Genomic DNA, 24,562 nt, shown 5'->3' with positions numbered 1-24,562 from the left:
CGGGGGGTGACAGGTTCCCTTTAAGTTGCCTGTATCTACAAATCTCTTTTCTATCTATGAGACATTTGATGTCAGATAAGGATGAGAAACATGCTTGCATAGAGGATAGACAACTAAAGTGGGGGGGGGGTGCCCCTTTTAGGGTAAGTCTTCTGATGTCAGGTAGGATTCAGCATTAAGGGCTAGTTCTATAAAAATCTGCCCCCTTTTTTCGATTGATTTCGATTGCTACCCTAGTGTTGGAGAGAAGATATAATCATTATTCGCTTGGTTCATAGCCCCTCAATTGCTACAGTAAATGTCCTTTTGAACCAACCCATGCTATGTGCCTATTGGGCTAGGATCTCTTGTTGCTCATACACATACTGGGTTATTTTTCACTACCTACTTATTATATAATATAATAATTATAAGGGACAGCCCAATATATTTCTATATTTGAGAACTACATCATATTGTTGGATATTAGCCCCCTCTGTGTCATACCCCTATATTGCGATTATATTCCTGGGCCACCCATACTATTAGGTTTACCATATTTATTGGGATGGTCTTTTGTCCAAGATTTTTATTGAATATTTAATAAAAGATATAGGGGGGAATTTATTAAGTGTTTTGCACCTATTTTTAGGTAAATAATGGCATTTTTTGCCCATTTTTGGTCTAAGTTCTATCTATGAACCTGCATTTGACAGGTGAATATTTTTAGATGCAATTATTTTTTAATCTGCCTGTTTTTAGTATTCACTTCTGGTGACTTTTTACTTAGACACATTCCCTAGTGCTACATTTTAATAAATCAGTCACAAGATACTGTATATTGGAACAAAATATACACAAGTTCACATTAGAAGAGTCACAGAAATTAGGCTTCTTAGTGAATGTACCTCATAGTTTAAACCATTTAAGGACCATACAAAATGAGATTTTTGCACTTTCATTTTACTCCTCTTTCATTTTATTCCCACAATTACGTTGTCATACAGGTCATTCATTGCCAGCACTCATTCGCAGCATTCTAAGGATTGCCACTGTCAGTCATTAGCTCCAGGGGTCTGATAAACATAGTAGCAGACCCTGTCCCTATGGAGCGGACTCTATTCACCCCTTTATGTCAGTCAACATATATGGCTTATGTGAAGGAGTTAAGCATGCCTGGAATAAATATATGTCTAATAGTAATTTTTTTGTCATTTTAAATTAATTCTGTCCTGATTAAAAGAGAATAAAAAGATCTGAAAACTACTGGAAGTAAAAGGGGTAAATTCCTATGCGATTAGCAGTGTGGTACGCTGACAGAACTGACTACTACCTGTATTCCAGCATGACTGCAGAGGTAAAAATCAAACTCGTAAGGATGTGTTATGTCTGTATCCACAGTGGTACCAGCTGGAATATTTCCACTTCTTCCAACCTGATGCAAAGAAAGCAAATTATAGTTAGAAATTTGTCTATGACCTTAAGTATAGGGTTAGAGTAAGGGGGGGGGAGAATATAAAAGGCATAATCATTAAAACAGTAAGGATTTATAATTAAGTCAGGTGCAAGATATACATACAACAGTTTTCATTTATTAATCAATCTTTTCGGCAGATACTTTTCTCTACCATTTAGAAGGTTCCGTAATCCTGAATACCAGACAAGGGAGGTGGGGGACGAGGGACCCGGGTCCCTGGAAAAGGAGAAAGGCGGCTAGACACCAAATCACCAGCATAATACTTATTTGTGTTGTGGCATCGGTCAATTGTGATGGATCCTCTCCAGCCTCTTCCTGCTCTAGGTACCATGTGGTGTGAAAGCACTGTTTCAATTTGTTTCTTATATGTAAGGGGAGAATAGGAATAATCTTTCCCAATCCTGGAAAAACGTAATCTTTATCGTACCTTAAAAGCTTCATCTTTATTGTATCCAAATACACATAACAGGACATAGAGCATGCACACTTCCTGCCAACTTTCGCGTCATCAAGCACTTGCTCAAGGCCTTAAGGAAGCGCTTGATAGCGCGAAACAGTTGGCAGGGAGTGTGCATTCCTTATGTGTTTTTGGATACAATAAAAATGAAGCTTTTAAGGTGAAGTGCGGCGGCATGTAATCTTCTTATATATACCTACACTCACCGGCCACTTTATTAGGTACACCATGCTAGTAACGGGTTGGACCCCCTTTTGCCTTCAGAACTGCCTCAATTCTTCGTAGCATAGATTCAACAAGGTGCTGGAAGCATTCCTCAGAGATTTTGGTCCATATCACACAGTTGCCGCAGATTTGTCGGCTGCACATCCATGATGCGAATCTCCCATTCCACCACATCCCAAAGATGCTCTATTGGATTGAGATCTGGTTACTGTGGAGGCCATTTGAGTACAGTGAACTCATTGTCATGTTCAAGAAACCAGTCTGAGATGATTCTAGCTTTATGACATGGCGCATTATCCTGCTGAAAGTAGCCATCAGATGTTGGGTACATTGTGGTCATAAAGGGATGGACATGGTCAGCAACAATACTCAGGTAGGCTGTGGTGTTGCAACGATGCTCAATTGGTACCAAGGGGCCCAAAGAGTGCCAAGAAAATATTCCCCACACCATGACACCACCACCACCAGCCTGAACCGTTGATACAAGGCAGGATGGATCCATGCTTTCATGTTGTTGACGCCAAATTCTGACCCTACCATCCGAATGTCGCAGCAGAAATCGAGACTCATCAGACCAGGCAATGTTTACTGTCCTGGTTTACTGTCCAATTTCGATGAGCTTTGCAAATTGTAGCCTCAGTTTCCTGTTCTTAGCTGAAAGGAGTAGCACCCAGTGTGGTCTTCTGCTACTGTAGCCCATCTGCCTCAAAGTTCGACGTACTGTGCGTTCAGAGATGCTCTTCTGCCTATCTTGGTTGTAACGGTTGGCTATTTGAGTCACTGTTCTATCAGCTCGAACCAGTCTGCCCATTCTCCTCTGACCTCTGGCATCAACAAGGCATTTCCGCCCACAGAACTGCCGCTCACTGGATGTTTTTTCTTTTTCGGACCATTCTCTGTAAACCCTAGAGATGGTTGTGCGTGAAAATGCCAGTAGATCAGCAGTTTCTGAAATACCCAGACCAGCCCTTCTGGCACCAACAACCATGCCACGTTCAAAGGCACTCAAATCACCTTTCTTCCCCATACTGATGCTCGGTTTGAACTGCAGGAGATTGTCTTGACCATGTCTACATGGCTAAATGCACTGACTTGCCGCCATGTGATTGGCTGATTAGAAATTAAGTGGTAACGTGCAGTTGGACAGGTGTACCTAATAAAGTGGCCGGTGAGTGTATATGGACCTATGTGTTAAGCTGAGCACTGATGAGATGTGATTGCGTACCCGACTGAGCACAAACACTTGGGACCAGTAGTGCTGGTGAGATAATCAACTCTGGAATGTTTTACTGATATAGCTGTAAGCTTGGAGGTAATAAAACGTGTGAGAACCCAACGATTAGATACGAAAATAAGTTCAGTGCACCGAGTCTCTCTAGGTGTCTCTTGTCAAATATAGGAGTCGCCAACTCCTCTATGTCAATAAAAAAATAGACACAACCAGATGTTTGCAAATATTTCCACAACTGTATTAAAAAATTCTTAATGATTTTAACAAACTTGTAACAGTTTCATAGTGACTCAAACCTTGTAATATACATTTAATGACACCCACGAGTGCGGACACATTAAGGGATTTAGTCGTCGCATCTTGCTAGGATGCTTTTGAGGTCCATGAAAGGAGGCATGATCCTCTGAAATGTTACAAAAAATTGTTTTTGAATACAGTTGTGGAAATAATATTTGCAAATATCTAGTTGTGTATTATTTTTTATTGACTTAAGGACCCCACGCTTCACATTTCTCATTGAAGGTATATGCTTGTTTTCTACAAATATCCACCAAAGTTTGTAGATAGTGTAGACCCCCTGTCTGTCATCTGTGAAAAATAGGAGGCAATTTACTTTGGTGGAAATTAGGGTTATTCGAGCCATAGGCTGTATCTGTGTTCCTGGCAGCCCTAGAGCGACATCCAACTTCTTCATACGCCGGGAATCAAGCATAGATCCTTTCAGGTTCGGAGAACATTGCTAAACCCAAACGGTTAGACCGATCCACTCAACACTACACATGGCCATATGACTGGCACCCTATAGAAGCCTTATCAGTGTGCAAGTATAATACTAAGCAGTCATGCCTTCATGAACAGTAGGTGTGTGATTGGCTGTTCAGTTTTTTGCACCAAAGCCTCCCCACCATATCATATTACCCTTTTCCATCAAGTCAGGACTTGGGATCAGTGGCTACATCAATATTTGTTCAAGATCCATTTCAAAACAGATCTGTGAAGTTACCACTGTAACCCTTACAGTTAGCGTTTCTTACAATGTGTAACATGTTTCTTACAATAGAAATTTGTTTTTCAGAGTAACTAGATTTAAGGCTTGATGTCTGGAAGAAGTAATTTTTAAATTGTCATTGTTATTCTCAAAAACTTTTGACATGTCAAATGTTTTGACTGGTTGGTTCTGGGTGTTCACACCCCCACTGATCTCTAGAGAGCCTCACACTCAGTGCAGCTGAGCATTTCTTCCTTCTCTTCCTAGAGATTAGTGGGGGCCTGGACACCCAGACCATGACTGATCAAAAATTTTCTCAAGTCAAAAGGGACATATCGATGTTAATTTTTTGCGTTAAAACTTGTTCTTTAAGTATGTTAGTTTCATAGCTAAAAAATTTGTTAGTAGGACAGCACAGACCTTCTAAATTTTTATGAACAGTTACCACATACCCTTTCAGTTCGATCGGCACAGAACAACCTCGTATGATGCCTTTTCTGTACCACAATGTAAGTGATTCCAGGCTGATAATCCTTCTCTAGACTTATGCAGGCCTCTCTGATTGCTAGCAGTTCATAATATAAGACCTGCTTAAACAGTAAAAAAAACATTACATTGTAGCGCTTTGGCGGTAGTAGCACTTTTGCACAGATTTTTTTCCTCCTAAATGCAATAAAGCAACTTCTTTATTAAATATTTCCTACCATTAATCTGCTTCTCAAAGAAAAAAAAATCCTTCAGACAGACTTTTTGCACCCTCAGTGTTAGAAATACACAGGGATAAAAGAATCTCCGGTGAGCAAGAGCGCGCATGCTCTTTAAACGTGTCCGAATTCTGGTGGGGTCACAGCACCAAGGTGTTTCTGTATGTATTGCATTTCTACAAATAAAGCATTTCCCTCTGCAAGTGCCGGATTACCAGTATCTCTTATATATCACACTATCATTTTATGGTTTATCCTGCACTGTATGAAACTGTGAATTCCTTTGCCCTGTATGAAGAATAACACTCGTTGTGGCCTTTTATGAATGGTTATCACTGGGTAAGAATAAGAAGGACTTTGCTCAGCTCTCCTCTTGGTAAATGCAACCTTGCAAGTGCAAGTGAGAGATTTTGAGGAGCTACTAAGAGGTGTGCAGTCTAATGGAGTCAATCTGGATTTTGGGGACACTATCCTCATGATAGCAGGTGCAGGCATTCAACCTGTTTTGCTGAAACAAGTCGCTAAGTCTTAAACAGTTTACTAGCAGTACTGAGGTCACTCCATGCTAAATAAAAAAGAAATCTTTTGGACAGCAGTTCCTAACATTTCTGTGTAGACTGGCATGTGATTCAAACTTATGGTTTATACATCATAAAGAAACAAAAAAAACACACATTTCCACTGACCTGTCTGAATTGCCCTTCTGAGACTCCATCACGATAAAAGATGATTCTTGTGGGTTTAAAACGTGTGGACTTGTAGAACTGGATAAGAAGTTCTCTCACCATGGAAGCAAGGTCATGGATAATTTCCTGACGAGGTCTCTGTACCCGCACTGTCGCACAGTATCGACTTGGGTGGGCATCCATACTGCCTACAACCTAATACACATATCAAGGGTTACAAATCATAAACTACATAAATATTTTGTTAGTATTGTGGACAAAGTATGAGCCTTGCCAAATCAGCAGTGCACTTACAGCAGCAATTGAAGGTTTCTTGCCATCTCCAGCAGGTGGATGAGTGACATCTGCTCCTAAGAAGATGACTGGTTGTTGGAACACAGACGGCCTAAAATATATATTATATACAAATATAAACTTACAAATAGGTGTACACCAGGATATCAACTGCTACTTCAAGCTTACACTGCTGTTGCCAGAAAACCTTACTGACTGACAGGGCCCCTCTTCTTCCATATCACTCTGTAGTGCAGCTAGGCAGGTTTGCAGTGCAATGCACTGGACAAGTCAAAAGACAAGCTAATTTACGTTGCTATATACATATATCAGGTGTTGAAGTAACTGAACTGAAGCCAAAAGGTCAAAGAATCCCAAAGGTATACAGGATTATAAAAAGGGGGATGTTGTTAATAAATAAACATCCTTTAGGGGAAACTATCATGTTTCTATAAGACATGGGCCGCTGAGTCTATAGGTTGCTTTTCTTACCTTCACCCTTAGTGCCGTTTCTGTGACTTTAGCAGTTTATGTTCTATGCTAAGTAAACGTTTAGTTGCACTGGGGACAGGGCTACCGCCCCCAGTACACGGGCCTCCACCTTCTAATAAATATCAGCATAGCAGGGTGGCCCCTGGCCCGCCTACCGTGCACCAAAACACCTACTTAGCATAGAGGAAAAACGACATATGACAGAAATGGTGCAGAGGATAAAGGTAAAAAAAAAAAAAAAATTACCTTCCTCCTCAACCCACCATTCGCTACAGGGAGATTCTTGTAAACTGCTGATAGTTTCCCTGGTTACTATGGCTGCTACAGTGGTGTTTAGTCACCCCTGTAGCACCCATTGTAATGAGCAGGACACCAGCTGCTGTTCAAGGGTTGTTTCATGTTATCAGCTTTCAGTTGGAACTCGGTGGCCACGTCATGCATGGGTGAACTTGGTCTGTCCAGAGAGAGTGGAGGTCCAGAGCAGCAAATAGACAGGGGTTATCTGTATCAGAAAACCAATTAGTACATTCACATTTCACAACTGGGAACGACGGGATGGTATACTACATCTAGAGAACACAATGCCAAACTGCATCACCATTCTGCTCAAGCAAACAAAGGAGATCCTAAATGTTAACATCAGATGAGCGAACCTTGAGTGGATTCATCCGAATCTGAACTCTCGGCATTTGATTACCAGTGGCTGAAGAAGTTGGATGCAGCCCTAAGAAGTCCAGGAAAACATGGATACAGACTATGACCTATGGCTGTATCCTTGCTTTCCAGACAGCCTTAGGGCTGCATCCAACTTGACCAACCTAAGAAAGCTCGAGGTTTGCTCATCACAACCTGCGTGGTCCCCCATTCCAGCTGTACCGACAGCTGAGCAGGCACTTCAAGTAGGTTGAGATGTGCACCAGGACCTGCTGATCTGTGGAGAATCAGCACTGTCGGGGGTGGTGGTGGGGAGGGGGTTGGCCAGATGAGCATTTTTTTCCCCCCCTTTGGCTAGTCTGGGGTCTTCACAAAGAATGTTAACAGCAACAGAGTGAAAATAGAAAAAAGCCAAAATAAACAAAAATCCAAGAGTGAGAAACAGAGACAAATATCTGTTAGAAATGAGCCAACAAAAGGTAGACAGAGTTATGTGCTGGTGTTCTTACCGTTGATGTGGTACCAAAATATTGTTAATCCCTCCTAGTTTGACATTGATTTTTAGGCACAGATTTGAGAGGGTTTGAGGAGATGTTTTTATTACATTCTTCACTTGGACACACTGCGTTGCCATCCCCAGTAATGTGTCTCCAACTCGCTTTACCTCAGCTGCGGGGAGAAATAAAGGCCATTACTGAGGAGAATGTAAGAAAAAGTTTTTTTTTTGCATATTCAGTTTTATTAAGAACATTTTTATAAGCAGTTAGGGGTACAAAACCAAAAAATGGGGAAGAAGGAAAAAGGTGGGAGAACAGGTACATGAGGAGTAAAGAAAAACAAGTCGCAGTTTTCAGTAGCGATCTGACCACTTAGGCAAACATACATCCTTACGCTTTACAGATAGGCGGGGGGAGGGATAGGGAAACTCCAACGCGGTCCTCAAAAATAAAAAGGAAAAAAGAAACCGGAAAAGGGATATGCTAAAGATGCTATAAGCACGTTATTTTCCAGTGTGCAGTCAGACATTCAAAGTATGGTAATCCGCGGTTTGCAGGAAGTCAGACTATGGGCTCCAAAGTTTTGCCACCCCATTACCCCTAGTTTCCGCCCTCAGCTCTTCCATGCGGCAAATACTCATTATCTCTTTAAACCAGTCTGTCACCGTGGGACTGTCGGGTGTCTTCCACTTTCTAGGGATAACTCTATGGGCAGCCGAGAGAAGATAACGCACAATAGATTTTTTAGCAGACTTCAGTGTCCCTGGCAGTACTATAAGCAGCGCGACAGTGGGGTCACATTGTAACTGAACTCCCGTTTACCTTGTGCACTGTCTCCACCACCTTGCGCCAAAAAGGCTGTAGCCACGGGCACGTCCACCAGATATGTAGCATAGTTCCCTGATCCATCTGACAGCGCCAGCATATGTCAGGAACATTAGGATAGAAAGAGTGGAGAAGGGTTGGGACCCTATACCACCTGGACAATATTTTATAGTTCGTTTCCTGGTACCTGGTGGACACTGAAGACTTGTGACAAAAAAAGAAAGCCTTTTCCCACTCGGAGTCAGTCAGTGTGCGAGAAAGGTCGCCTTTCCACCCTCGTTGAAAAGCAGGGGCAGGTGGCTTAGAGGCAATGAGTAGGAGCGCATGCGGGACAAGATTATAGATAAGAAAATAGGACCCAAGGGACCCCCGATGTTTTGAGCCTATGTAGCAGCGAGAATGTTTTAAGAGTGTTGTCTCTCGCTTCTTACTGGGACAAAGCCCACTTGGTCCGGGTGGACTAGGGTTCCCAGGAGAGGCGCCAGACGCTGAGCCAGAAGCTTAGCATACAGCATCCGTGTTTATGAGGGAGATGGGGTGGTAACTGGAGCACAGATTAGGGTCTTTACCCTCCTTAGGTATGACCGTGATATATGCTAAGTTAAACGTGGGAGGGAGGGGGGATGCGTCCGAGATGGCGTTAAAGATAGAGAGAAGTCGTGGAGATAATTCTGATTGGAGTATCTTATAAAATTTGGCAGTGTACCCATCCGGGCCAGGGCTTTTACCTGTGGGCAAAGATTCTACCGCTAAGGCCAATTCCATGGGGCTAAATGGTTCTTCCAGGGCAGAGGGTCTCGGGGGACAGTTTAGGGAGAGATGTGCGCTCCAAAAACCCATTCAGACCACCTGGCGTAGCATCGGGGGACAAGGGAAGGGAGTAGAGCCCAGAATAATAGGACCTGAATGCCTCCAGAATCTCTGGGGTCAGGTCTGGAGCCACTCTTCACTGACTGAATGTGTAGGGAGGCGAGTTTGTCTCTCAACGCCAGCCCCAACAGTCTCCCCGATTTGTCACCCCACTCATAGTACATGCTCGCACAAATTTGCCTATGCCTGTTGCGTTTACGGTCTAACAACATCTTCACCTCACTGCGTACTTTGAGTAAAGCCCTGAGCGTGTCCTCTTCCAGCAAGGATTTGTGTTTTGTCTCCAAATCGTGCAGGTCACCCAGCAATTTTTGAAGCTTACCCGCAGCCGCTTTCTTCAATCTAGTTGCATGCTGAATTAAAACGCCCCGTAGGACACATTTAATGTCTCCCATTGATTCTGGGTGGTCGTGGAGTCATGGGCGTGATCTAAGTTAAAGTTTGCAATAGTGGTTTTAGGCTCCGCCAAGCAAAGAGCATCAGAGAGTAGAGACTCATTCAGCTTCCATGTAAAAGTGCAGGGTGCGTCCGTTGGCAGCAAAAGGAGACAGTGAACCGGTGCATGATCGGACTGAACTATGTTTCCTATGGACGAGGAGACAACTCGGGGCAAGAGGTGGTGGCTAACAAAGACATAGTCAATTCGGCTATGTAGGCTATGCACATGTGAATAAAAGGAATAGTCTTTATCAGTCGGATGCAGTAATCTCCACACATCATTCAATTGCAGTGAGTGAAGAGATCGCTGCATTCTATTTATCTTATTATATGAGAATGAGGATCGACCCGAGGAGGTATCCAGTTGCGGGTTTAAGGCCACATTCAGATCGTCTCCCAGGATAATATCACCCTGTGCAAAGTCCGTCAGATCATCCATGACCTTAGAAAGGAATGTCTGCTGACCATGATTGGGGGCATAAACGGTTGCAATGGTAAATATCTGGCCCATAATGGAGCAACCTACAAAAAGATACTTCGCCTCCGGGTCTTCCCTGGTCTCGAGGATAGTGCATGGCACTGACTTGTGGAAGAATATAGCCACCCCTTTGGTCTTAACGAGGGGATTACTACTATGATACCAGGTTGGAAAGTACTTGTTTTTAAAAGCAGGGACCTGTGATTTCAGAAAATGTGTTTCTTGCACACACAAAATTTTAGTACCCATCTTGTGCATTGCATACAAGACCTGTGATCTCTTTTCCGGGATATTAAAACCCTTAACATTCAGGGTAGTTACTTTAAGTGACGCCATATCGGGACACAATGCACAAGAAGGGACAGCATATCAGAAGGAAAAAAATAATAAAAGAGAGGACCAGGTTGGGAGAATGGGAGGGAAAGAACAAGAACAGACACACACTGAAACTGAAAAAAGCTACACAGTAACATGAGTAGCATACAACTAAATGGCAACAATGAGTTGCTCTTCGGTACTGGCATATAACCAGCTAACTACTATTGGGGGGGTGCAGACTCTTTGCACCTCCAGCAAACAGGGAAGGGGACCTATATGCAGACCTATAATACATCCTAACTAAACGCATATTATGAGGGGGTCTTTCAAACTGGAATGAAAAGATAATTTCAAGACACTCGCAAACGGGGGCTAGTAAGCCTCGCTAACTAACAGCATACTGCCACGGGCATAGCAACGTAGGAGAACAGTCTCACGTGTCAAAAAGCAACAGTTCAGTCCTCCATTCCCGACCATGATTCGGATTGGCGGCGTCTCCTGGAATGCTGAGGCCTAGGGGACAAATACAGGGGGCCTCTCCGTTGCATAGGGAAGGCAGTGGGAGAGATCAACGTGTAGGGATCTCGCAGGATCGCTTCCCACTCCGGAAGTGAGATCGGTGGTAGGTCCAGAGCACAAAGAAACTCCGGGACATCCTACGCCCCCTTGACCGTGGTCATCTTCCCTCCTTGGACAACCTGGAGGGCGAATGGGAAGCCCCACCTGTAAGGAATGTTCCTCGTCTGAAGGAGATGAAGCAGTGGTTTCATTGCAGCACGCAGACGGAGAGTCCTCCTGGAGAGGTCCGGAAAGAGATGTAGTTTTGCCCCATCAAAGTCTATTTCACCGGCAAGACGCGCTTTTTGCATAATCTTTTCCTTGACCGCATAGTAGTGGATGCGGTATATGACATCCCTTGGTCTGTTGGGGTCAGCACTAGGAGGGCGTAGGGCTCTGTGGGCCCGATCTATTTCTATGTGTGATTGTGGGGGATCTCCCAAGAGCATATTGAAAATTCCGGTCAAGGTAGAAATCAAATCCGGGGTACGTGTGGCCTCGGGAAGCCCTCTAATCCTGACATTGTTTCTCCTATTTCTATTTTCCAAATCATACATATGCGAGAAAACATGCCGTTGCTGCTTGACTTGGGATTTGACAGACTCTTGGAAGGTGGACACTGTGTCCTGGATAGTCTCTTTAAACATTTCCAAGTCTTGCACCTTTGCTTGCAGCGTTTTTATATCAGATTGTACTACCTCAAATCCTTCCTCCACGCAGCTTTAAGGTCACAGGCCAATGATCAAAGATCAGATTTAGAGGGGAGAAAAGTCAGGAGAGCCCGCAGCTCAGGATGCCTTTGCAGAATGGCAGCCGCCTCCTCACTAGGAGATATAGAGGGCTGGTTGTTCCTGCTAACACCCATGTCCAGGGGTCCATGTGCAGCCACAGGGTCAGCTATCTTGCTGGGTGAAAAGCAGCTGTGACTGTGCGTATGAACTCCCACAAGCAGACTGGGAGGACAGGGGCAAGGCAGCTGTGGCTCTAGTACACTCAGATGGTGTTCCGGGACCCGTACAGTTTCTGTCTCTCATCGGGCTCTGCAGATCACTGCCATTATCCCCCGTTTGCCGGCAGCCTCAGGTGCATGGAGCTGTGTCCTGCTGTTATCGCTCCCTAGCCCATGTCTCCCTTTCTCACCTGCAACATGGGAGGTAGCTGCCTGCTGTCCGTCTGGTGGTGCGTCAAGCTCCAGGTGCTCCAGTTAGTCCTGCTGCCGCAGCGCCATTTTCTTCCCGCCGGAAGCTGGGCTGGGGGAGCGGACACGTGTTGAGGCCGGACTCAACATTTCCTGCGTCCCTTGCAGAAACACGGCCAGGGGAGCTGCTGTAGGGTATCAGAGTGGACCCTCAGTACAGACTCCCGGTCACCCGCGCTGTCATCTGTGAGCGCTGTGAGGCCGTGGAGCAAGATGGCGGCAGTCCCGGGTCGCGGCTCTCTATGTCTCCGTGTAAGTCGGCTAAAGGCGTAAAGAAGTTGTAGAAGTCTTGGGGGTCACTGGTGCCTTGGCAGTCTTTTTTGCTCGTTTCTGCCCAATTTAGCAAGCTATTTCCCCCTAATATCTGTGGTCCTGGATGGAGCTCCTCTCAGCAGAAAAAAACGGATTGCAAAAACGCAGTGTGAACCCAGCCAAAGGCAACGGATGGCTAGCATGTTTTAGTCCAATCGCTCTGCATTTGAATACTGGCAGCTGACAAAGTTAGATGCATCCCTAGTGAGTCCATGTTTTCCAGGACTTCCTAGGGATACATCTAACTTCATCAGCCACTGGTATTCAAATGCTGAGTGAGCAGACTTGAGCATGCTGGAGTTGTGTTCATTTCTTTTTACAAGGAATATGTAGTGCAAATCCTTTTTCTTTTTTTAAATCATTTTATTGCAACTTTTCATAAAGAAAAGTAACTTTTAATACAAACAAAACCCGAGAGAGCATATCCTCTCATCCCTCTACCTCCCCTCACCCCTCCCCCAACCTTACTTCTGTAACACTGTACAAAAATGTCTGTGTAGCAACTAATTATTGCCAGTAAATACAACTCAAGTTGCAATACTACCTTGTCCAATACGGATATGGTGCCTTCGCCGCTCGATAAGCAATGGTACCTGCCTACCTTAGACCTTTATCACACTATATAGACAACCGAAGTATAACACATGTGTGGGAGCCTGAGGGTGCAAGATCAGGGGTATTCATCCTTTTACTCCATATCTTGTAGTGCAAACACTTGACCATAATACTCAAGTTCCCAACACATTTTTGCCATGCACTGGGGCATACATTTCTTTTACTGCACACTCCCAATAGACATAGACCTACTGTATAACAGTATTTTAAAAATGAAGATCTGTAAGCTATGAATCAAAGATCCTATAAGATCACATACCATATACTGGCGTTTTTCCTGGCAGTATAACAATAATAAGCTGTAGCCCAGAATATGTGTTTTTGAGGTGTCTGAACATTGGCTCGACACTGTCCGCGCCCTGCGCGTATTTACAGAAGCATGGCTGACCCTGGATGGGCATCCCAGCATCCTTTGAGATCTTCCTCAGCTGGTCAGTGAATCCTCTGCAGGAAACATTATGAAAAGGAGGTCATAAATGATAAATAAATGAACCTTCACAAAGACTAAAGCTTGAGAACCAAATTCACCATAGGCACTGCCAGAAAAACACATTTTTGGAAAAATAAACTGAATAGGAGTTCTAATATTATACTATGTGAACACTACATCTTACCCTTAAAATAAATTATGAATTTCCCCAAGTGTACAATCCTAATAACTCCATTAAAATAGGTATTTACCCTAAATATTCAATATTTTTTTAAAAAAAATCATGTCCAGCTATTTATAGAACTAAAAAAATGGCATGAAAAATAAAATGGCATGAAAAAAAAATCTAATCTGAAGTTTTTCCACTAGTTTACCGCAACCCTATTGAAAACACAGTTAATTTCTATCTGTTACCTCCAAGCCCAGCCCATGAAATGCCTTACTTCAAGATTTCTTCTCTGCACTGCCTCTGCGTTGCAAAGCATGCGATGGCCCACATTTTGATCTCCACACCAGTGTGAAACTGTTTCCCCCGCATGTCCCAAACCCCATGGCTTGGAGTGGCTACTGTGCGATTCTTCACAAGAAAGGTGGAAAGAGGAAAATGTAAAACAGATGCATAAAGTTACAAAGGTCCAACGTTTGTACATTCACAGAGGTTTTAACAATTTGCAAGCCATGTAAATTTAAACCCCGTTCCCACTGAGCAAAACTAGTGGAATTCTGCGGCGGAATTGTCCGCCGCGGAATGCCGTTAGCCTCCCGCTCATAATGGGAGTCTATGGGAGGTGCGTGCTCCTGCTCTGTCCGCGCTGAAGAATTCTGCTAGTTTTGCTCAGTGGGAACGGGGCCTTATCCTGAACGATCTTTTATACGTTTGCAGAAACCATAACAGTTACTTAAGTAATGTGTAAAGCGTAACTCTGTATTTTTTTTATTTAAGGAGACCCTGGAACTGTGATCCATTAATCTACACGAAGTCTTAGGGCCCTATTACAAGAAACGATTATCTGCCAAATCTAGTTGTCATGTTTAAAAATCATTGCCCGTTGAAAGTGCATCACTACGCCAAAACCAATATGTGGCTGGTGGAGGATGACAGTGTAATGATAAGCAGCTTTATACTTACACTCCTGGTGTCCTCCTGCCATTTCCCTGCATTCCCTGCTCCCCGCAGCTACCGCTGACACTTCTGGTCCACCCCCTTTCATAATAGATTGCTAAGCTAATCACTGCCTGCAGAGCTGTCCCATCTCGGTCAGTGATTGAGTCAACGGCCTCTAATGAGAAAGGGCCAAAAGCATTAGCAGCGGCTGTAATGAGAAGGCAACGCAGGTACAAGGCACCAGCACACGCCAATATTTAGCCAGCACAGTGTAAGCAAGTGTCATTATCAGTCCCACAGAGCTGAGTGGAGCAGCGGCTCATATGCCTGGTGGCTGCCCCTTTCAAACATTGACTTCTGTCTTGTGAATGCAGGAGGACCCAGCCCAGTGATCAGACCTGTGATATGAATCCTGCAGATAGCTGATAAGTGGTGTATATAAGGGTAATGTGGATTCCTGCTTCAAAAAGTGATCAACTATGGAGGTGGTCTTCTCAAAGAACATGGCCACAACGCATAACAATTGGTGGACTAAAAATCCATCACACAAATCTGGTCTGGATAAGGCGATTGTCTTCTCAAGGGGGTGGTCTTTTAGAGAGGTTTAACTGTACACAATAACTTACATATAAGATACATTAAAAAAAATAATCGACAGAGAAGAAACTGATCACTTAAGGTAACATACTCGCCCTCCATACTGTAACATTGGAGCTGGAAGTACTCTTCCTGTCACATGTGCCATTTCATCCCGTACTTTAAACTGGAATTCTTGAACAAATGGATCAGCATCATAATTTGCACTTCTAACCTGAGTGATACAGCGGAATAAGCCATTATTGAGTGAAAAAGCCCTCATTGCTTACTAGTCATACATATATACAAAACGATCTGATGCATATATGCAAGTAAGGTTCCAATAGAAAGTACAGATCATGGTGCAAAAAATGACACCTCATACAGCCCCATAGACCAAAAAATTAAAAGCACTAGAAGCCTGGTCATAGAGCAATTTTAACGAACATTTAGGGTTTTTTTTTTAAAAAAAAAGGTTTACATTTTTTTGAAAAGCCATCAAATAAAAGTTATACAAGTTGCATATCGTTGTTCTCGTACTGACTCGAGGAACATAGATAACAAGTAATTTTTACCATAGGACTCTGAATGGCTGAGCTACCTTGAGACGTCACGTCTCAAGCCGCAGCTTAGACCAGGAAGCGGCTGCCGGACGGGAGAACAAGGAGGTAAGTTACCAGCGGCCTCTATTTCCACCCCTTCCCTGGCCATACCCTAAAAATAAACCCCGCCCGGGGTACCCCTTTGAGGGCTATGTTTATTTAATGGCAAATAACAGCTGCTATTATATGAATAATGTGTTGTTTTAAAATAATGGCTGTTATTTGCCGTTAAATGGCGGCCATCCAATAAAAATGGCCTTCATTTGATGGTGTGTGAACATAGCCTAAAGAAGAAATGTTTACACATATAGGCAAATTTACCAAAAACTGTGGTGATTCAGACATTTAATATATTCTAATGGATAGAAAAAAAACACCAGCATCCGCTAAAGACAAAGGGCAACAATCGCTTCCTTTTTACAGAGTGCGTGGGATCTACAAGCCTGGCAGAAGCCAGAAAACTAAACACAGTAAATATTCTACATAGGCAGCAATCTTCCTTCTCTGCAGCCCAAACAAATAACTCACCAGCCTGCTGATCTCCTCCTGTCTGTCTGGGGCAGATCGGGCTGTCGCTTTGATCATAGTGGAGGTCTGATTGTCAGTCAGCTTCTTGATGCACCGCTGGCCTGCTACAATGTTACAGACCTATGAGTAAATAGCAAAAATTAACCATAAAACAAGTAAAAATAACCGATATAAGTACTAAAAAAAAAAAAAAAAAATGGAGATCAGCTAAAGAAAATCAGACTGAAGAGAAAAGTTTGCTACCTAAACTCATAGGCTTAAGGGCTATGGATTTCTTCGACAGGTAAGAAATAGTTATATATGCTAGTGCTTACCTTGAGATTTAAAAAAAATGGCACTTAAGGAAGTCAAAAGGATTTACTAAACACATCAACAGGTAACACAAAAGGCCCTTTACAAAGATACCTTTCTTTTCTCATATATGCAAATTACCGGAACATGACGCTTGGTTGTGGCTAATCTCAAGTGCCCAATAGAGATGAGCTTTTGGAGGTTCTCACTAGAGATGAGGTTCAAGTCGATCCGAACCCGAACGTTCGGTATTTGATTAGCTGTGGCTGCTGAACTTGGATAAATCTCTAAGGTTGTCTGGAAAACATGGATACAGCCAATGACTATATCCATGATTTCCACATAGCCTTAGGGCTTTATCCAAGTTCAGCAGCCAACGCTAATCAAATGCCGAAAGTTCGGGTTCGGATTGACTCGAGCATGCTCCAGGTTCCCTCATCTTTAGTTCTCACCTCTTAGTGTTGTGCAAACAGAGGCACATTACTCATAACAGCATGAGTTGTGGACCGCAGCCACTCCCAGAGACCACTTTCATTACAATAGTAGACAAACTCCTCCGCTCTACACCGGACACAGGTCCAGATAGACAGATTATAAATAGGGTACTAAATGCTAAAAGTTATTATTAAAATAGACACAAGATATAACACGTTTGTAAATCGTGCAGATTTTTTTTTTTCTCAAGTGTCTCATGCTCCATGCTCCACGTCAATTCTTTCGGCGGAAAGCAGAATCCGCCCGTGCATAAAATGGTATCTATGGCACAGATGGAGAGGCGCGCGGCCCTGAGCGTGTACAGGCAACGGAATTTGGCGGGAATTTATCCGCGAGAATTTCGTAGTCTGAACCCACCCTTATAATATACAAAACATATATTAAAATCCACATAAAATATGCACAAAAATTCATATAAAAGTCTATAAAAAACAAAAACTATATAGAAAACCTGTCTTTCTCATATTCTCTATTTCAGACCATGAAGGAGTATCTGTCTAGGATTCTCTATTGTCTCATTTAACCCATATGGTGTCAGAGTGCATGGGTGGGTTGACACTACAGAATCCAAATGGATAAGTTCCGGCGGATTCTGTCACTCACAGCGGCGCGTATATCCGCCTGTGCCACAGACACCATTTTATGGCTAGATGGATTCCGCCGTCTGCCAAAAGAATTGACAAGTCATTTCATTCAGCGGACGGTGGAATTCGCCCGCCCATAGAATTCAATCTATGGGATGGGCAGAGATGCGTGCCGCTGTGAGCGGGTACGAGCGATGGAATCCGCCGGAACTTATCCGCGTGTATTCCATAGTGTGAAGCCACCTGACAATCCAAAAAGATTCACAGTTTATCAGCTACCTTTATTTATTGTGTTGATCTTCTGGAATCTGCTGTAAGACAGTAAGTGTGAGATTAGCTGGATTGCAGTGATGTTTTATAAAGAAATGATTTGACACACTATGGGGAAGAAATGCCCTCTTATTATTAGATCAATGTTTATTCATGCAGGAGCGCACCGCCTAAGGAGGAGGTGCACCCCACATACTGTAATCTGCAGCTGCATCCAATCAAATATACTACAAACTGTATACAGCAATTATAGGTGCCCCCTACCTGAAAACTTTCTCCCGTTGTGTATGATGTGAACAGAGCCTGAGGTGTGGGAGGGATCCATTCACAACACATGCAGCGATGACTCTGACATCTCTCTGTCCCCACCCTGCTACTCCCAATCTGTGCAGGGATAGAGGTAAGTTCACACTGTTTGCGAAGCCGGCTAGGAGCCAGATGATTTTGCAGGTTTTTAGTTTTGCGAAAACTAATATTGGGATTTCAATCGCGCACCCTACAGGACAGGTTTATAAGTAAAGGGTATCCAAAGGATATCCTGAAAAAAGCTTACAAAAAAAATAAAAATACCACACTGACAGAAACCTTAACCAATATGAAAAATAAAAGTATGAATAAAGATAAAGATAAAATGGAAACTTTGGTTATTGCTTTATTGCCGAATATAATTGTTGCACACTGGATACAAAAAAAATACTTACAAAAAAAATGGCCTGTCTTGCTAAATGATTCTATCTTAAATAAGATTATCCCGAAAAATCCCATTATTATTTTTCGCAAAACTAAAAACCTGCGGAATTATCTGGCTCCTAGCCGCCTCCGCAAACAGTGTGAATTTACCTCTATCCCTGCACAGATTGGGAGTAGCAGGGTGGGGACAGTGAGATGTCAGAGTCATCGCTGCATGTGTTGTGAATGGATCCCTCCCACACCTCAGGCTCTGTTCACATCTAATGGCCCTATTTCACGGGTCGTTTAGAGGAGCAAACGAGCGCTCTCAGCTCTCGTTTGCTCCTCGTTCCCCGCTCGCTGCCGCCGCTATTCAACGCGGCTGCAGCGAGCGGGACAGTGCGGGAGGGGCGGCGGGGACCTGCGGGGGGGCTGCCCGGGTGATCGCTGATCGTCCGGGCAGCCCATAGGATACAGCAGCGTCTGCTGCCGATGCTCCTATTCAACGGAGCGACGGCAGCAGATCGTTGCTGTAGCAGTCGCTTGTTTTTCAACATGTTGAAAAACAAGCGACTGCAACGATCAGCCGACATGAACGATGTCGGATGATCTTTGCACTCTATTCCACGGGACGATTATCGTCTGGCCGAAAACGGACGATAATCGTTCCGTGGAATAGGGCCTTAACACTATGGGAGAAAGTTTTCAGGTAGGGGGCACCTATAATTGCCGTACACACTTTGTAGTATATTTGCTTGGATGCAGCTGCAGATTACAGTATGTGGGGAGCACCAATCAGGCGGTGCGCTCCTGCATGAATAAACATTGATCTAATAATAAGAGGGCATTTCTTCCCCATAGTGTGTCAAATCATTTCTTTATAAAATATCAATGCAATCCAGCTAATCTCACACTTCTTGTCTTACTGCAGATTCCAGAAGATCAACGCAATAGATACAGACAGCTGATAAACTGTGAATCTTTTTGGATTTTGAAGTTATGGGAGACAATATAGAATCCTAGATAGATACTCCGCCATGGTCTGAAATAGAGTATATGAGAGAGATTTTCTATATAGTTTTTTTTTAGACTCTTATATGAATTTTTGAGCATGTTTTATGTGAATTTTTATATATGCTCTGTGTATTATAATAGTGCTGATGTATGAGATCCTAGCAGTGGGAGGTCTCTGATTATTTACTAATTAACCTCCACCTGTTGTCCTTTGTCTGGATGATGTCAGTACTTACATGTATTGTTATATATATATATATATATATATATATATATATATATACACACACACACACACACACATACACACACACGGTGTTAGAGCATGGAACACTTGAGAAAAAAAAAATCTGCACATTTTCGAAACGTGTTATATGTTGTGTCTGTTTTAATAATAACTTTTAGCATTTAGTATCCTATTTATAATCTGTCTATCTGGACCAGTGTTACTGGTGTTACCCAGTGTGGAGCGGATGAGTTTGTCTACAAAAACAGAATATGGCGATTCTTAAAGTGAATGTACCATCAGGCCTGGGCTGAAGCACTGGAAGCGGGCTGACCCAACCCTAGTGGGTGGAAACCCCCACCCCTCTATGATATGGCTCCATTGATTCTTATGGAGCACTGTCATAGAGGGGCAGGGGTTTCCTCCCACTGGGGGTGGGTCAGCCTGTCTCCAGTGCTTCAGCCCAGGACTAATGGTACATTTCCTTTAAGGTAATGCCTGTGAAGGGGCTTTTATCTTATCTGGAGCCGTGCTTAGTTACACTATAGGAAACCATTTGACAGGTTGCAATTCTCAATTCTGTTGTGCAGATTGAAACCTGTTCCTAGATTGAATCTTTACTCCAAGTAACTCCATATCCTGAAAGTGAGGAAAGTGTGAGCTGCTGCCTTCGCTACCTCTCACATACTAGCACAGCTTTACTGATTTGTTCTCTCTTGTGCTGATAAGACATACTGAGGATTGTGTGATTACCCCTATCCCCTGAAAACTGTCCTGTCCTTGCTCCCCGGTGTCCTGCTACCTGTTCCATGCACACAGCATCCATCACTGAAGCTTCTGAAGCTCAGTCAATCACTAGTGCTGTCCTGTCTCAGCCAGGGATTGGCTGAGCGGCCTGTCACTGCACAGACGGGTTTAGAAGCTTCAGAGGCGGCTGCAGTGAGCGGGGAAAGGCTAGGAGCATGGAGAGGTAATAATTTCCTATATCATTTCCTTACTTTGTGTATCAAATCCTCAGTTTCCAAGATCACTTTTTCAAGACAAGGAACATCTGTTCTGCGATGGACATTTGGGTACATGGCTTGTTATTTAACATGTAAGCACCAATACCCTTGAGATCAGTGGCGTAGCTACCATAGAGGCAGGGAAGGCAGTTGCTATGGGGCCCTTGGGGGGAGGGGGCCCGGGGATGCACAGGGAAAATAAGAGCCTCCTGTGTCCTTCTGCTTAACCCCTTATGTACTGCAGTGTGTAAGTGACCAAGTGTTCTCTTACATGCTGCAATACAAAAAAGGGTTAATAAGCTAAAGACAATTAGCTCTCTGCTTCACTGCTCTGATAACCTCTGTTCTCTGAGCTCCTGCAGGGGTCAGGGGTGAACAGTGCAGGAGTAGTAAAGCAGAGATTGTCTATTATTATTAACACATTATTAACACTTACACACTGCAGTACACAAGGGGTTAAGCAGAAGGTAGTCTGCTCCTGTACCTATGTATATAACCATATACCATATTAAATACAGTGGATGGACAGAACATGCAGACATTGGCTTTTTGCTCTGCCAGTCACTTTTGTGGCTGCACGCAGGATTCTGCCTATGGCCACAAGAGATTTATTTTTTGGCCACATCACTGAGTATATATATAGTATAGTGTGTAGGAGAGGGGGGCCCCATACAGTTTTTTGCTATGGGGCCCCATGAATGCTTGCTACGCCCCTGCTTGAGATCATCGCATGACCAGGACTGACATTCATCCTCTGCAAATAAATAATGACCGTTCCCATTCATTGACAACAAGCAGAGATCTTGTAAGCCATGAGGAGTGGATAGAGAAAATATATGGGAAAGGTGTTCAAAGAGAAAACCGGCTACTCATAGAGTTGACTTACTTCTAGAGGCAGGTATGTGTGTTTCTGCTCCTGTCCAACTTGCAAACAGGGCAAATGAGGATACTTCAGCTGGAGATTATACTTTTCCCTAAAGTACTGAGCGACTGTTCTCTCCACAGTCTGCCCATTCTCCAATTGTAAGGGGAAGCTAGGCAAAGAAACAAAAATATTCTGATTATAGTGAATATAAAAGGAAGGAAGAATCCTTACTGGATGACATATCACCTAATGGGCTCTTGAACACCAACAAACAACATGTTTATACAGATGAATAGAAATGTTAGTAATCTAATTGTTCTCTGTTGATTGAATTCTGCCTTAAAGGGAACCATTCACCCCGTGGCCCCCGGCAGAAACTGACATACAGTGACATAAAGTTCAATATACTTACCACATCGCTCCCGGTCCCGTCCCGGATCCCGTTGTTGACACGGAGAAATCGACGATTCTTCTTCTCGCGCCCATTATGGTAATGAGCGCCGCCGGGTCCGAAGTCCAGCCTTCTCCCCGCCTCCGACACTTGATTGACGCCAGGTCCTCTTCCTCCTCGTCTTCTTTCTTCTCGCCGGATCCCGCGCAGGCGCCGTGACAGTCGTTTTCGGCGCATGCGCAGTTCACAATTGAAGCCGCTCCGCAGCTTCACTGTTTACTGCGCGTGCGCCGATTTGCTCAAAGACCGTATCCTGTTTACCGCGCAGGCGCAGAAGAGGTGACGAGACCATCACAGCGGCGCCTGCGCGGGAATTCGGCAGAAGACTGAAGACTGAAGACGTCAATCAAGTTCCAGGAGGCGTGGATGGGCGGCGACGAGAAGAGGACCTCATGAATAAGTTGGACTCGTCCGTCGTTTCCTATGGACGTTGGACTCATCTCAGCTCATTACCATAATGGGCGGGAGAAGAAGAATCGCCGATTTCTCCGTGTCAACAACGGGATCCGAGACGGGACCGGGAGCGATGTGGTAAGTATATTGACCTTTATGTCACTGTATGTCAGTTTCTGCCGGGGGCCACGGGGTGAATGGTTCCCTTTAAAGAAGCAGAAATTATTATCGGCCCCCTCGGTAGGCGCTGGCGCGTAAACTCACCACAGCTGATCGGTGTCCTGCGGCGCGGCTTCGTTCCGGTCCCGCGGCGCCGTTTAAATCCGGCGTACGTTCACTTCAGCCTCTGCAGTGACTCCTCTTCTGTGATTGATCGCCGGAAGTCACGCGCTTCAATGCAATCTCTATGGAAGCGCGTGGCTTCCGATTTAAGTTCATAAGTACAATCACAGAAGCAAGAAGAGGAGTCACTGCAGAGGCTGAAGTAAGCGCGCGCTGAATTTGAAAGGCCCCGCGGGACACTGATCAGCTGCGGTGAGTATACCTGCCAGCGCCTACCGAGGGGACCAATAATAAGGTATTTGGGAGGAGTTTACAAACCCTTGCACATCACTTCTCTGGAATACAAAAGCTGCAATTTTTCGGAGCCACATTTGTGCAAACATTGCAGCTTTTTAACAATTTTGGTGTTCTCTGGTGATATTCTCCAGAAGCCAAATTCATTTAAAGGGGTATTCTGCTCAAACACATTAAATAGTATGCAGCAAGGCATTCAAACTTGCAATCTTTTAAGGTTACTTATTCCTATAAAGACACAGAAAATCATTAGCTGGCCTTCCGCTCCGTCTCGCTCTTTCTCTGGGCCCCCTCCCATTGGAGACTTTGATCACGTGTCCTCTGTCTCTGAAGTGGGCGGAGTTAGCTACTTACAACCTGGCCCACGTGGTTCACTCATGTCATCCGCAGGCCATGCCTCCTCCATAGCATAGATACTGCGAATGCGTCCTCATCTGCTATTATGTTAGACATCAGAGCAGTGCGGCGCACGCATAAAGCATCTTCATTGACAGTACTAGGAGAATGCGTACTGGAGCTGGAGGAGGGGACTAGATGGAGGAGGGTTAGGACGCCTGACAAATTAGAGGAGGAGAGCAAATGTCTCCAGAGCGAGGCGGCACACAGCATGCTGGGAGCTGTAATCTCCTGCCCAGCAACATATAGAAAATAGGATAAAAAAAAAAAAATTTTATTGGAGCATCAGAGCTACTAAAAACGGCACAAACGGTCTCAAATCACTTAGGGTGGGACGGTAAATAAAACAGGGATTTTGCAAGTTATTTTTTTGTATAGTTCTGGGCAGAATACCCCTTTAATATAATTTATGCCAGAATTTATGACATATGAGAGTTAATATACTAGTCTAAGTAAATTCCCCTCTGTGTCTACAGTAAAAAACAATAGGCTTCTTGGATTTCATTCCATATGCAAACTGCAAAGCGTTCATAATGCTTCCCATTAGTCTAGATATATAATAATAATAATAATAATAATAATAATAATAATAATAATAATAATAAAAATAGTTTAGAATATTATTTAGGGCTGCAAATAGTCTTAATCTGACACCTCTGCGAGGCTCCAGTCACAAGGCTGATCTGTGGTACTACACCCATCTAACCATTTATTACAGCTCATATTATAACCATGGGACAGAAAGGCTGCAGAGCTAGTACATCCAGTCATTTCTGCATCCGCTTGGCACTGTACACAACTGCATTTGAAGA

The 24,562-nt window shown here is 43.8% G+C and overlaps 1 protein-coding gene across 2 annotated transcripts in view; it reads right to left on the bottom strand.

Moving 5' to 3' along the window:
• Positions 1-24,562, bottom strand: part of LOC138793232 (protein argonaute-3) — an 86,273-nt gene that overhangs the window by 5,129 nt on the left and 56,582 nt on the right. Inside the window, exons 8-17 of one of the 2 annotated variants that reach the window (XM_069971651.1) lie at positions 21,956-22,103; positions 16,517-16,636; positions 15,499-15,621; positions 14,149-14,282; positions 13,535-13,719; positions 7,676-7,835; positions 6,042-6,132; positions 5,748-5,942; positions 4,810-4,947; positions 1,313-1,414 (exon numbers count right to left, since the gene is read on the bottom strand). In XM_069971651.1, the coding sequence (XP_069827752.1) occupies positions 1,313-1,414; positions 4,810-4,947; positions 5,748-5,942; positions 6,042-6,132; positions 7,676-7,835; positions 13,535-13,719; positions 14,149-14,282; positions 15,499-15,621; positions 16,517-16,636; positions 21,956-22,103 (1,396 nt within the window). The remainder of the gene's footprint in view (positions 1-1,312; positions 1,415-4,809; positions 4,948-5,747; positions 5,943-6,041; positions 6,133-7,675; positions 7,836-13,534; positions 13,720-14,148; positions 14,283-15,498; positions 15,622-16,516; positions 16,637-21,955; positions 22,104-24,562) is intronic. The other variant, XM_069971652.1, reaches the window with a different exon arrangement.

The sequence above is a fragment of the Dendropsophus ebraccatus genome, chromosome 5 (genome assembly GCF_027789765.1).
Source record: "Dendropsophus ebraccatus isolate aDenEbr1 chromosome 5, aDenEbr1.pat, whole genome shotgun sequence".
In the NCBI taxonomy this organism is placed as follows: Eukaryota; Metazoa; Chordata; class Amphibia; order Anura; family Hylidae; genus Dendropsophus; species Dendropsophus ebraccatus.
The sequence above is the reverse complement of the archived record's forward strand: the minus strand, read 5'-3'. Positions and strand labels throughout refer to the sequence as shown.